This window comes from Bos indicus x Bos taurus, chromosome 7 (assembly GCF_003369695.1).
Source record: "Bos indicus x Bos taurus breed Angus x Brahman F1 hybrid chromosome 7, Bos_hybrid_MaternalHap_v2.0, whole genome shotgun sequence".
NCBI lineage: Eukaryota > Metazoa > Chordata > Mammalia > Artiodactyla > Bovidae > Bos > Bos indicus x Bos taurus.
The window spans coordinates 104,261,955-104,274,991 of NC_040082.1; the positions used below are offsets into that span (position 1 = coordinate 104,261,955).

At 52.6% G+C, this 13,037-nt stretch overlaps 1 protein-coding gene across 3 annotated transcripts in view; it reads left to right on the plus strand.

Moving 5' to 3' along the window:
* The window catches only part of SIN3B (SIN3 transcription regulator family member B), a 43,923-nt gene that overhangs the window by 18,860 nt on the left and 12,026 nt on the right, over positions 1-13,037 (plus strand). For 2 of the 3 annotated variants that reach the window (XM_027548131.1, XM_027548133.1), the window contains exons 6-10: positions 3,797-3,919; positions 5,241-5,330; positions 5,752-5,870; positions 10,428-10,635; positions 12,883-12,999. In XM_027548131.1, the coding sequence (XP_027403932.1) occupies positions 3,797-3,919; positions 5,241-5,330; positions 5,752-5,870; positions 10,428-10,635; positions 12,883-12,999 (657 nt within the window). The remainder of the gene's footprint in view (positions 1-3,796; positions 3,920-5,240; positions 5,331-5,751; positions 5,871-10,427; positions 10,636-12,882; positions 13,000-13,037) is intronic. The other variant, XM_027548132.1, reaches the window with a different exon arrangement.

Sequence of the window (13,037 nt, forward strand, 5' to 3'; positions counted from 1 at the left end):
ATCCAGCCTAGAATCCAGGCTGGTCGTCCCATCTCCCGCACCAGCAACCTGGCCTGCTGAAGCCCTTGGGGAATGCCTGGGCCGGTCAGGGAAACAAAGCCCCTGTCTAGACCCCCCACGGACAGAGAACTCACATGTACACTGGGCCTCTCAGCCCGGCTGCCTCCTTATGGCCCTACCCTCGAGTCTGACTTGCTTCTTTAAGCCCACTGTCTGCATCATGTGTCTCTCTGAACTTCAGAATCCTGACTTGTTTTTTACTCCGTGTTCCCAAATAATGCCCTTCGCAGTCGCAGCTTCATTGCCATCTTCCTTCTCTGTGCATGTTCCTGCTCATCAGAGACCTCCCTACCTGGCTCATGACCGACCCTCCTAACTGGCTCCCGGGGCCATGTGGCTGAGGAGCAGAGGGATCTCGGCACCTCCTTCCCACTACATACCCTTCTTCTGTTGGCTCAGCCCACGGTTGTGGGCCCTTGGGCCTCTGTGTCCCGGGAACTCGAGCTGCATCGTGCCCCCTGCTTTGAAGCCTTTGTTGCTCCCTCGTATACTTGGTGGATAGTCTTTGGGTCTCATCCTCTTGGATCTGGGTCTGGAATCTCAGCTCTGACCCTGGTGTTGGCGGTTCTCTTCCTGAACCGTTCCTGCAGGGATGTGCACCCAGCGGCATCCTCCAGTGGCCTTCCCAGAGCCGTTGCTGTCAGCGCCGTGTGGTCCAGGGGCAGCCCACCCTGTGGCTTCAGGAAGGAAAGGCCTACCCGAGTCCCCGGCCACCTCTCACTGTTCTGGAGGACATGCCCTGCTCGGGAGGCTCGAGAGCATGGCCCCCACTTAGAGAGGAGGTGGGGGTGCAGCACCTAGAATAGGGCTTTGAATTACATACGTGGTCCATGTCTCGCTTTGTCCCCTCCTCTCTGCAGAAGCCTGGCAGGTCACCTCTCATCCCTCAGCTCCCTCATCTAAATGTGCTGAGAATGTCTGTCCCTAGGCCCGTTGTAAGTTTCCTAAGCAAAGTGTCTGGCCTTGGTGAGCCCAGGGCTGCAAAGCAGGGTCCTGCCTTGGCGGAGCAGCCGTCAGACCTGCTTCAGGGGTGGGTGGGAAGCCCCGTCTACTGGAGTTGTGGGATGGTGCACAGCAGATGCTTGGTAACTGGTTACACTGGCCGTCTACACAGCTCACATGAAGTCTGCAGGCCTTGGTTCCTGAGTTATCTTGTTGCGTCTCTGTGAGGGGTGAGTAGAGCCTCTTGTTCTCTGAGGGCTGTGGTCGCAGCACCCCCTGGCAGACACAACTTGGCATTTACCGAGCTGGACTCTGACAAAGCCCACCCTGGAAAGATAAGCATCTCCCTCAGAAAAGCACCTACTCAGTTTCTTTAAATGGTATTTGTTTTTAGTCCAGCAGTGTTTTTTTAAGTGTACATTGGGTGATTAGAGCTGTTTGTGCTTTTTAAAAGATTTCATCAACTTTTAAAAATTATTAAAATACTCGTATGTATATATAATTCATCTTATAAAGTGATCTTACATTTATGTTTCCACTAAAACGGCAGGAGAAAGAAATCAAAGGTAAAATTGGATATTGTCCTAATTAAACTCGACTATTTGGCCTAGATCGGGGCTCAGCAGTTTTCCTGTTAAGAGCCAAACAGTGAGTGTCTTAGGCTTTGCAGACCGCACAGTCTCTGTGGCAAAGGCACAGCTCTGCTGTGGTGGCAGGAAAGCAACCACAGGCCTTCCACCAGTTAGTGGGCGTGGCTGTGTGCCAGTAAAACTTTATTGACAAACACAAACTGAGCCAGCCCCTGCCTAAATGGTTTCTGGGGGCCTTCTGCCTCAGGCATTTGCACACTGGGACATTTAACTGAAACCTAAGAACTGTCTGAACTGTTAGGGGAAGATTGGTGATACTGAGCTTGCTTTCCAGCTGGGTGATCTTGGCTGGTCGAGCAGTGGGTATCCCCCTCACTCCCCACTCGGCCCGCCCCCGCCACCAAGTCCTACTCAGCATGTCATTCTGTCCCCCCTCTAAGAAGCGATGTTCGCACCAGTTCTGGGATCTACGGCAGATAGCAGTTGAGGATTTTTTTACTTTAGCTTCTTGGAATAGCCTTGAATCTTTGGATAACTACTCCTCCAAAGAAATTTCATCCCCTAGGGGACAAGGACAGACTGTTGGACAGGGACAGGCTTTGCGGCCCCGTGGACTAGAGCGCGCCAGGCTCCCCTGTCCTCCACTGTATCCCGGAGCTTGCTCAGACACATGTCCATTGACTTGGTGATGCCTCCAACCACCTCATCCTCTGTTGCCCCCTTCTCCTTCTGCCTTCAGTCTTTCCCAGCATCAGGGAGTTTTCCAGTGAGTCAGCTCTTTGCATCAGGCAGCCAAAGTACTGGAGATTCAGCTTTAGCATTTGTCCTTCCAATGAGTATTCAGAGTTGATTTCCTTTAGGATTGACTGGTTTGATCTCCTTGCTGTCCAAGGGACTCTCAAGAATCTTCTCCAGCGCCACAGTTCGAAAGCATCAATTCTTGAGCACTCAGCCTTCTTTATGGTCTAACTCTCACATCTGTACATGACTACTGGAAAAACCATAGCTTTGACTATATCCATAGTTAAGTAGTAGATCTTTATCATTGTAATTATTTATATAAAAATAGTGCATACTCATGGAAAAAAAGCGTTAATGAGAGCATCAGCTATGAAAAGTAAATTTCCCTCTTTCTTGCCTCAGTTTCCCAGTCATTCTCCTCAGAGTTAAACTTACAAATGTCTTATATATCTTTCCAGAAACCTCTGAGTGCAAACAAATGTTTATCCTTTAAAAAAAAACGGCATCCTGTTTGTTCGGGCATGCCCCTAGGGGTTTTTTCCTGTTTGGAATAGCAGTGTATCAGATATGCCTGTCCCTAGCAGCAACACAGAGCTGACTCATAGCTGACGTTTGCCTCTGTTTTGTTTGGAGGCAGCACGATTTATCCACCTAGCCACCCCTTCGTGTGGTGTCTCTGCATAAAAGCCCCATGGTGGGGTCGGGGTGACTGCTCTGTGCCTCTGCAGCCTAGCCCCGCAGAAGAGCTACAGTCTATCCACCTTCTCCCTTGCTAGACTTCCGTACAGATAACAAACGATGACTAGATTCTTCCAGAACCATTCTTCATAAATATTGCCAGCACCCTGACCTGTTAATCAGTGCTTGGTGCAGAGAACCAGCAGTGAGCATCCCCCGCTGCCCCCGCCCGCCGCCCATGATGACATTGCCTCCAGGATGCATTTTCTCATTCATAGGAAAGAACACAGACTTGGCTGGAAGGCCCGCAAGTGACCTGGCAGCCGTCAGCAGCTTCCTCTTGCTGCCAGGGCTTTGCATATACTGGTCATCTCACCTGAAATGCTTTTCCTCCCTGTGGTGCACCCAGACACACAGGCAGACACCCTGTTGGTGGTCTGCTGGGTGAGTCCCGCACCAAGGCCCCACTCAGTGTCTCCCTGCTGAGCCTCCCTCCCTCGTCAGGACCCTTGTCCTCCTAGGCCTTCCATGAGCCTTCTTGCAGTCTCACAACGTGTACCTGTGGTGAGCTGGGCACACAGATCTTCCTGCAGTGAACGTGAGCATCTTGAGAGCCAGGCTCGGCTCGCAGTAGGACCAGCCCCTGGCCCGTGGCAGACAGTGCTCACTGTGGTTGCGAGCTGAGTCGCAGGTGGTTCCCTGTGCTCAGGTGCGTTGAGAACCAGCCCTGATGGGTCCGGCCGTGTCTCACCAGCGCTGATCACCTCCTGTGTTTGTGTCCTTAGTTCACAGGAAATGGGCCGTGCGAAATGAACAGTGTTCAAAAGAGCGAGCATGAGAAGAACCTGGAGCACAGCAAAAAGCGCTCCCGGCCCTCCCTCCTCCGTCCCGTGTCTGCACCAGCGAAGGTAACCGTCAGCTGTGCGCCTAGACGTGTGTGGACACTCAGCAGCCTGGCCTTCTTTGTAGATGGCCTGGGGAGCAGCATGCGGAGGCCCTGAGCAACAGGCTTGGGGCCCTAGTCCAGCTTGAAATTCACTGTCTGTGGGGGTTTGGGAAGATGGCTCGACTCTAAGGTGGCTGTTCACCTGTTCCCCTTGGCTTACAAGATTGTGCGAGATGTGGTGTCATCTCCTTCCGCATAAACTGGAAACCCTGCTCAGCCTGCTGCTTCTCACCTTCACAGCTCTTTCAGGGCAGGACGCCTGTGCACAGCTGTGCAGGTTGGTCACTGCACAAGGCGTCCTGCCGAGGGGCGAGAGGCTCTGAAGTTCCTCTCCTGTTGTGCGCCTCACCCTCACGTGATGGTGGTTTTCTTATTCCATCATCCCTTGTGTATTTGCTAGTTGGCTTTCTGCTGGAAGGGAGAGCTTGTTCTCCATCTCTGTTTATTTAATGTGTGTCTTTGTGGACTCGGGTTATAATCTGTTACTATCATGTTCTTTTGTGTTTTTTTGCCTTGTTTTGCTTTGTTTTTCTGGGCTGCACCTTGCAGCATGCAGAATCTTAGTTGCCAGACCGGACATCGAACCCATCCATGCCCCTTGCAGTGGAAGCGCAGTATAATCTGTGACTATCATTGTCTGTCTTGACTCTAAACTGCTTCAGATCTGGCCAGTAGGGCCCCTCTAGGTTGGCTCTTGTGTCCTTTTGACACATGCTCATCATTCTTCAGGCGTTTGGGAGATGGTTTGGTAATATCCTCGATGTTTCAGGAGTGTGGCCAAGTTCAGGTCCAAGTCCAGCCTAGAGAGAACAATCTTCACAGCAATTAAAAACCCAGATTTCCCCAGGATCTTCTCGTTGCCATCTCCACCCCACTTCCTCCCCTCCCCCCCCGCCCCCGCCCCAGTCACAGTCACAGTCACAGCCCATGGGAGGAGCAGCCAGGAGAAGTTCCTGATACTGTATCTACGGGCATGACTCCCTTGCTATCCTTACTCTGTGATGCCCCTGCCTGATAGCAAAAGCGCTCAGTTGCTGAGATTTAGATCCCAGATTGTGGGCAGGGTGGTTGTGTGACTTCCACTCTACACTCAATCCTGGAGGCTGAGATGGGTGGTCCTGAGAAGTTCATCCGTGGGGGTCCTGGGCAGACCGCCAGCCAGCACCTGATGACGGTTCCTGTCAGGAAAGCTCGTGTTGGCGATGCTGTGACTCTCACAAAGATGGACACGGGCCACCTGTGAGACGCACAGAGCGTCCGTGGCATGGACTCTCTCTCCGCAGAAGAAGATGAAACTCCGTGGCACCAAAGACCTGTCCATCGCCACTGTGGGCAAGTACGGGACTCTGCAGGAGTTCTCCTTCTTTGACAAGGTGAGCGGCGGGGCCAGTGACCTCCAGGCCTTGCCTGGTCCAGGCTGGCCTCTCCCAGCTCGGATCTGAGCAGTCGAAGTGAGGGGAGGTGGCAGGGGGCTGGTGGCAGGCGGTGGGCAGGAGGTGGCGAAACACGTGGGAAAGGCTGAGCTCAGAGCCCATGCCACATTTGGGGACACACATCTGCTGCTCAGAAGCTGTATGGCTTCTCTGAAGCAGGGGTGGTCCAGGGCCTTCCTACCCAGAGTCAGTGGGCAGAGCCAGTGAGCTGGCTCTGGGCACGTGCTGTGTGAGTGGAGAGCAGTCCCCTGCAGACCACAGCTGCCCTCCAGAGCCTGTGCTTGTGGCGCCTGGTGGGGTCAGGCCCGGTGGGCTCGGGAGCGGGTGCGGCCGGTGGGGCCCTGACCCCCTCTCCCTGCAGGTGCGCAGGGTGCTGAAGAGCCAGGAGGTCTACGAGAATTTCCTCCGCTGCATCGCCCTCTTCAACCAAGAGCTGGTGTCCGGCTCTGAGCTCCTCCAGCTGGTTGGCCCGTTCCTAGGGTGAGTGGCATTTCCCTCCCTTGCATTTTGTTCTGTAAATGCTTTTCAGCCATCTTTTGGCTGTTGTATTTGGAAAACGGTTTTTTCCAATTTTTTTAAGTTGAAATTGTTACAGACATCACAATAGATTCACCAGCAGTTGTAAGAAAGAACACAGGGAACTTTGGGGAGCATTCCCCCACGGTCACATCTGTAGTCAGCGCCACAACCAGGATGTTGGCTTTCAGATACCCACCCATCTCTGCGTGTTCCCGTTGTGCGTGTGTGTGTACAGCTGTATCACCCGTGAAGGCTGGTGTGTCCACTGCCACTGTCCAGGTACAGAGCAGCTTCAGAACCACAAGGAAGCTGGTGTTGGCCTTTGATACTCAGATCCATATCCCTCCTATGCTCTGGGCCCCTGGCAACCCCTCAAACCTGTGCTTCTTCTCGGAAGCTTACATGGCAAGAGAATTACGTGGAGTCATACACCGTGTGTTGTGTAACCTTTCAGGATCAGCGTTTTTCCACTTAGCATAATTCCCGGAAGATTCATTATGATTTTTAAAATTCTATCAGAAATTACCAGGAAGAATGAAATGACTGGTCAGCATCCTGGTGCCCCAGGAGAAGTGCTGTTAGCAGGTCACCGACCCACTTGCATCCCGTGCCGCTGCCCTGCGTGAGCCGCCCCAGGGCCTGGCAGCTTCTGAGGGGATGGCGCGGGCCTGGGGGCGCCGTGTGGGAAGGACAGTGTGCTGGCTACCAGCGCGCTTCCTGCTCGCCAGCATGGTCGTGCCCAGCCTGGGGCTGAGCCCCATGTGAGCCTGTTCCCATGCTGTCAAAAGGGGATTATAAACACACCTATGCAGTTTTCCGAAAAGCTCCAAGTGGGCTTGCATGAAGACTGTTAACATCTCACACATGGTGAGTCCTCACTACACACGACTTGCTTTTTTCGTCGCAGTGTGTGTGCATTAGTCACTGAGTTGTGACCCATGGACTGTAGCCACCAGGCTCCTCTTGCCATGGAATGCTCCAGGCAAGAGTACTGGAGTGGGTAGCCATTCCCTTCTCCAGGGGAATCTTCCCGACCCAGGGATCAAACGCAGATCACCTCCTGCATTGCAGGCGGATTCTTTACTGTCTGAGTCACCAGGGAAGCCTGCCTGTATAGGCCCCAAGAAAACTGCAGGGGCTGCCGGGCTCTGGGGGCAGCTACCTGAGCCTTCCTAATAATTTAAAAAGCTTTAAAAATTTTTTTTCTTTTTAACATAAAATAGAACCCAGGTCCAGGAAACCACGTAACTGAAGAATGGCTTGGTAAAATCATTTTTAGGCCAATCCCTTGTACCCATAACCCATGTCACAAATGGACCTTTGCCAACCTCCAGGAGCCCTCCACGTGCCATGTCAGTCATGCCCCCTTCCTCGGCTGAGGAGTGACCGCCTCTCTGCACTAATTACGATGCAGCCAACCCAGGCCGACACCACCAGACACACAGCTCAGGCTCCTACTCCAAACACAAAACTGGTCTGGGTTTTGTTTCTGGTATGGCTGTAGGCCTCTCTTCACGCCTGGGTTCTCCCTCCAGGTTTATTCTTTACCATGTCCACGTCGGCATCCCTGTGGCAGGGCTGCACTTTGCCAAATGCATCTTCGCGGTCCCCCACGTCCCTCTGTCCATCAGGAGGCAAAGCTTTCCTCTCTGTGGCTTATTCACTCACTGCAAGTTGCAGGAGAGAGCATCTCAGCAACATTTATTACAGTGCCAGGGTCATGAGTTGCTTTCCTTTCGCATCAGGACCAGTTAGAAACTGAAAAGGGGACCAGTTTTTTATAGCCTTTTATGAACTCAAGAATGTAAGTGCATTCGCTGCGTCTCAGTACATTTTACAGCTGAGGAAACTGAGGCCTGAGTGGATAGCTCTTCCTTTCCCCGGGGCAAGCTCTCATAAAAGAGGCATTGTGTGGTGGTGGGCGAGCTCAGGGAGATCAGACCTGGAAGCTGGCCCCTCACTCTTTGCCCTCTGTTCTCTAGACCTGGAAGCCTTCCCCTCACTCCCCCTCTGTTCTCTAGACCTGGAAGCCCTCCCCTCACTCCCGCTCTGTTCTCTAGACCTGGAAGCTGGCCCCTCACTCCCCCTCTGTTCTCTAGACCTGGAAGCCAGCCCCTCACTCCTGCTGTGTTTTCTAGGCCCGAAGCCGGCCCCTCACTCTTTGCCCGCTGTTCTCTAGGCCTGAGTGTGGCTGCTGAGTTTCACGTCAGTGACACCACACTGTCAGGCTGGCCTGCAGCCTTCTCTCTTTTTTTTAAACTCAGCAATTCTCAGACCCACGCGATCACTTTTAGTGACTGCATAGTGTTCCCTTACTTGTATGTATCATGAGTTTCTCAGCAGGGTCTGTTTCGGTGGACATTTGTCTCGGTTTCTCCCTGTGGTTGGTGCCAAGGTCACATTCCTGGACTGGGATACTCAGAGGTCCAGTTAGAGTCATCAGAAGGTGCTTCTCTGGGGGTTCTGAGAGTGCACACATCAGGCTGGTCCTTTCCGTTGGGTTAACTTTCTGGGCCTGCTGAAGATCTGTTAACGCTCTGGAATGCCGCCCAGAACAGGATGGCAGGATCACACAAGTCTCAGCTAAAACGTGGCTGGTTCTTTGGGGGTTTTTTTTCAGTTTTATTTATGTTTGGCTGTGCTGGGCCTTTGTCGCTGGGCGGGCTTTTCTCTAGTTGCAGGGCACAGGGACTGCTCTGGTTGTGGTGCTCAGGCTTTTCATTGCAGCGCCTGCTCTTCCTGCAGAGCGCAGGCTCGAGGGCTGTCAGGCTTCGGTAGTCACGGCGTGTGGGCGCGATAGTTGAAGCTCGCAACCTCAGTAGCTGTGGTGTAAGGGTTTAGTTGCTCAGCGGCAGGTGGGGTCTTCCTAGATTCAGGGACTGAAGCCATGTCTCCTGCATTGGCAGGCAGGTTCTTTACCCACTGAGCCACCAAGGAAGCCCTCCGCTCGCTCATCTGGATCTGGTGCCCAGCTGAGTTACTGTTCGTGTCGCATCCTTCCCCCAGGAGGCCTCTCTCTGCATGTGTGAACTGCTTTCCGGGTTTGCACGTTGGGGGCAGCCGCATGCAGTGGTCTGGAGAGCTGCTCCCTGGTGATGGTGTGGCGGAGTTGGAGGTGCAGCGTCGCCACCCTTCAGAGTGACTTGTCCCACCGTGACCTTGGACATCCTGTGCACCGATGTTGTCGTCTTCCTTGCCTGCGTTTCCATTGGCCCATGGGCTTTTCTTGTGAGCCAAGTTGAGGGGTGGGGGAGGCGGTCCTTAAAGGTGGGCTACAGCAGATGGCCGTCTTGGAGCACACAGTTAAGGAGGGGAGACTGCTTGACTTAGTCACGGGGCAGAATCACCACACCGGCTGTCAACATATCTGCATCCTTTCTGTAGAATTTGATATTCATTTAAACAAGCCAGATGACGCGGGGGTCAGTTGCCTTAAAAGCTTCCTGTCGACATGCATGACCATTCTGCTATGATTCCTGAGAATTTGTCCAGGGAGAGGGGGGGAGGGAGCAGGGAAGCAGACTTTTTCTGTCAAGGACCAAGGGTCACAACCACGCAGCTTCTGACACCATCATCCACAAGCAAATATGCACAAGGAAATACTAAGGGAATGGGTGTGACCATCCACCGGTGAAACTGTCTGCAGATAGGCCTGGCAGGTTGACTGGTTTGCCAGCCCCTGGCCTGGTGCTCGGCCCCTTCCAGTCAAGGCACATCGCTGACTCCAGCTTCTGCCGGCCTGGGCCAGTCTTGTCTTGGGTGCTTCAAGGACATCCCGCGAGTGGTGGGGCCTGGTTGGTGACAGAGGGATGGCGGGGGGAGACACACACACGATGACTTTACCACGTTGGATGCTAGTTCTGCCTCTCACCCCTCCTTTCTGAAGTTGATTCTGACCATTGTTCACTACCTGCTTCAGCACAAAGCCATTCTGATATCCCTGGATCGGTCTCAGAAGCCCTCAGGAGGCTGACTTACCATTTGTCTTCCTTTTTTTTTCTTAAATTAATTTTTTAGGGGCTGTGCTGGGTCTTCACTGCTGAGCACAGGCTTTGTCTAGTTGAAGCAAGTGGGGGCTCCTCTCTAGTTGCGGTGCTTGGGCTTCTCTTGTTACGGAGCATGGACTCCAGGGCTCAGGAGCTCAGTAGTTGCTGTGCAGTGTGTGGGATCTTCCCAGAGCAAGGATCAAACCCACCTGCCCCGCTTTGGCAGGTGGACTACCAACCACTGGACCCCCAGGAAGGTGCTTAGGCTTTTTTTTCAATGGAAGTGTAGTTGATTTACAATCTCATGTTAGTTTTTGGTATACAGCAAAATGATTCAGTTAAACATATATTTATTTTTTTCTCAGATTCTTTTCTATTATAGATTATTACAGATTACTGAATGTAGTTCCCTGTGCTATATAGTAGGACCTTGTCGTTCATCTGTCTTATGTATAGCAGTGTGTATCTGCTAATCCCAAACTCCTGATTAATCCCTCCCTCCCCCCCATCCCATTTGTCTTCGTTTCTGAAGGAAATTTCCAGAGCTCTTTGCACAGTTCAAGTCCTTCCTGGGGGTGAAAGAGCTGTCCTTCGCCCCACCCATGAATGACAGATCCGGGGACGGAATAAGCCGGGAAATCGACTATGCCTCGTGCAAGCGCATCGGATCCAGCTACCGGGCGCTCCCCAAAACCTACCAGCAGCCCAAGTGCAGCGGGAGGACAGCCATCTGCAAAGAGGTAGCGTCCCCAGGGGCTCCGTCAGCTTACATGGTGCCCGTGCCCTACCTCTCCACAAAACTCGTCACCTGTTCCAGATGGATGGAAGGGTGTTGATCCCCCCGGGCACTGGGTGGTAGATGGTCCTGGGATGTAGCAAAACAAAACGCCTAGGCAGAGAAGATGGTTTCTTGCCCCGCTGGTGGCTCTGGCAAGCCGCAGAGCACACACTGCTCGCACACAGGTTTCGGCTTCCTCCTCCATCCTTCAGACTGAGATTCATCTCTGCCGTGAGCCCGCTCTGTTCCAGGCTCACTCCCTCAGCAAGTTTCTGTTCAGCTTGACCACTGGATGCTTTTTTGAAGTTAGTAGACAGTCTTACTGCATTTCCAGAATTCAAGAGTGGCTGCTCGATTCCAGGATATATAGTCTGAGAGTCAGCAGAGCATGGCCCATGAACCGCATCTGGTTCACAGCCTGTGTTTGTAAGTAAAGCTTTATTGGCACACAGATGGGCCCTGTGCACATACATCCCGCAGCTGCTTTACCGGGACAAAGGCAGAGTGGAGTCCAGGCGTGTGTGGGTGTGCGCACGTGTGCTCAGTCCCTCGGTCATATCCGACTCTTTGTGACCCTATGGACTGTAGCCCGCAGGTTCCTCTGTCCATGGGATTTTCCAGGCAAGAATACTGTAGAGGGTTGCTATTGCCTTTTCTGAGGGAGCTTCCTGACCCAAGGATTGAATGCACATCTCCTGCCTTGCAGGCGGATTCACTGAGCCATCAGGGAAGTCCCATTACCTTGCAGATACTGTGGGTTTGGTTCCAGACCACTGCAATAAAGCAAATACCACAATAAAGCCAGTCACATAAATTTTTTGGTTTCCCAGTGCATATGGAAGTTATGTTTATGCTATACTGCGGTCTGTAATATTTAAGCGTGCTATCAGTTCAGTTCAGTCACTCAGTTGTGTCCGACTCTTTGCGACCCCATGAACCGCAGCACGCCAGGCCTCCCTGTCCATCACCAACTCCCGGAGTTTGCCCAAACTCGTGTCCATTGAGTCGGTGATGCCATCCAACCATCTCATCCTCTGTCGTCCCCTTCTCCTCCTGCCCTCAATCTTTCCCAGCATCAGGGTCTTTTCATATGAGTCAGCCCTCCGCATCAGGTGGCCAAAGTATTGGAGTTTCAGCTTCAGCATCAGTCCTTCCAATGAACACCAAGGACTGATCTCCTTCAGAATGGACTGGTTGGATCTCCTTGGAGTCCAAGGGACTCTGAAGAGTCTTCTCCAACACCACAGTTCCAAAGCATAGTGTTATATTGAAAAACAACAACAGTATATACTTGATTTGAAGCACCTTATGTCACTAAACACGCTGACCCTCCGAGCCTTTGGTGAGTTGCTGATCGCTGGCCCCTGTGACAAGGGCAGTAACGATGAGAAGAGTCTGCAGTACTGTGCGAGTCACTGAGATGTGGCACGGGGACACAAAGTGAGCAGACACTCTTGAAAGTGGCCCTGACGGACGCCCTCAGTGCAGGGTCGCTGCAGACCTTCACACTGTCTTTCAAAAAGGTGACATCTATGAAGCACAATAAAAGGCTATTCTCCTGTAGACCCAACAGACCCAGTGACCTGCACAACCCAAAATATTTGCTACGTAGCCCTTTATAGACAAAGTTTCCCAACCCCGAAGTAGCAAGATTTGTTCATGTGATCAAAGTCACGTTTTCTCTTAAAACCACTTTTAAATTAATGTTACCATTAGTATGATTTGCTCTTCCCTGGTGGTTCAATGGTAAAGAATCCGCCTGCCAACGCAGGAGACACGAGTTCGATCCCTGGGCCAAGAAGATCCCCTGGAGGAGGAAATGGAAATCCACTCCAGTATTCTTGCCTGGCAAATCCCATGGACAGAGAAGATCCTGGCGGGCTATAGTCCATGGGGTCACAAAAGAGTCAGACACAACTTAGCAGCTAAAACAACAACAGAATTAGTGAACTGAAGTGAAAGTCGCTCAGTCGTGTCCCGCTCTTGCGACCCCATAGACAGTATAGTGCATGGAATTCTCCAGGCCAGAATACTGGAGTGGGTAGCCTTTCCCTTCTCCAGGGGATCTTCCCAACCCAGGGATCAACGTAGTTTCCTGTAGAATCAGGATTGTTCCTTATCCTTGGCTCTTCTACGCTGGACCACACAATAAAGCCCTCTGGCCACGGGGCCCCTGCCTCTCCAGCCACGGCGTTTCCTCTTGGCGCAGGTGCTGAATGACACCTGGGTGTCCTTCCCCTCCTGGTCTGAGGACTCCACCTTCGTCAGCTCCAAGAAGACGCCCTACGAGGAGCAGCTGCACCGCTGTGAGGATGAGCGCTTCGAGGTGGGTGTGGCACTGCGGCCCCCGGGGCCCCTGCTCGG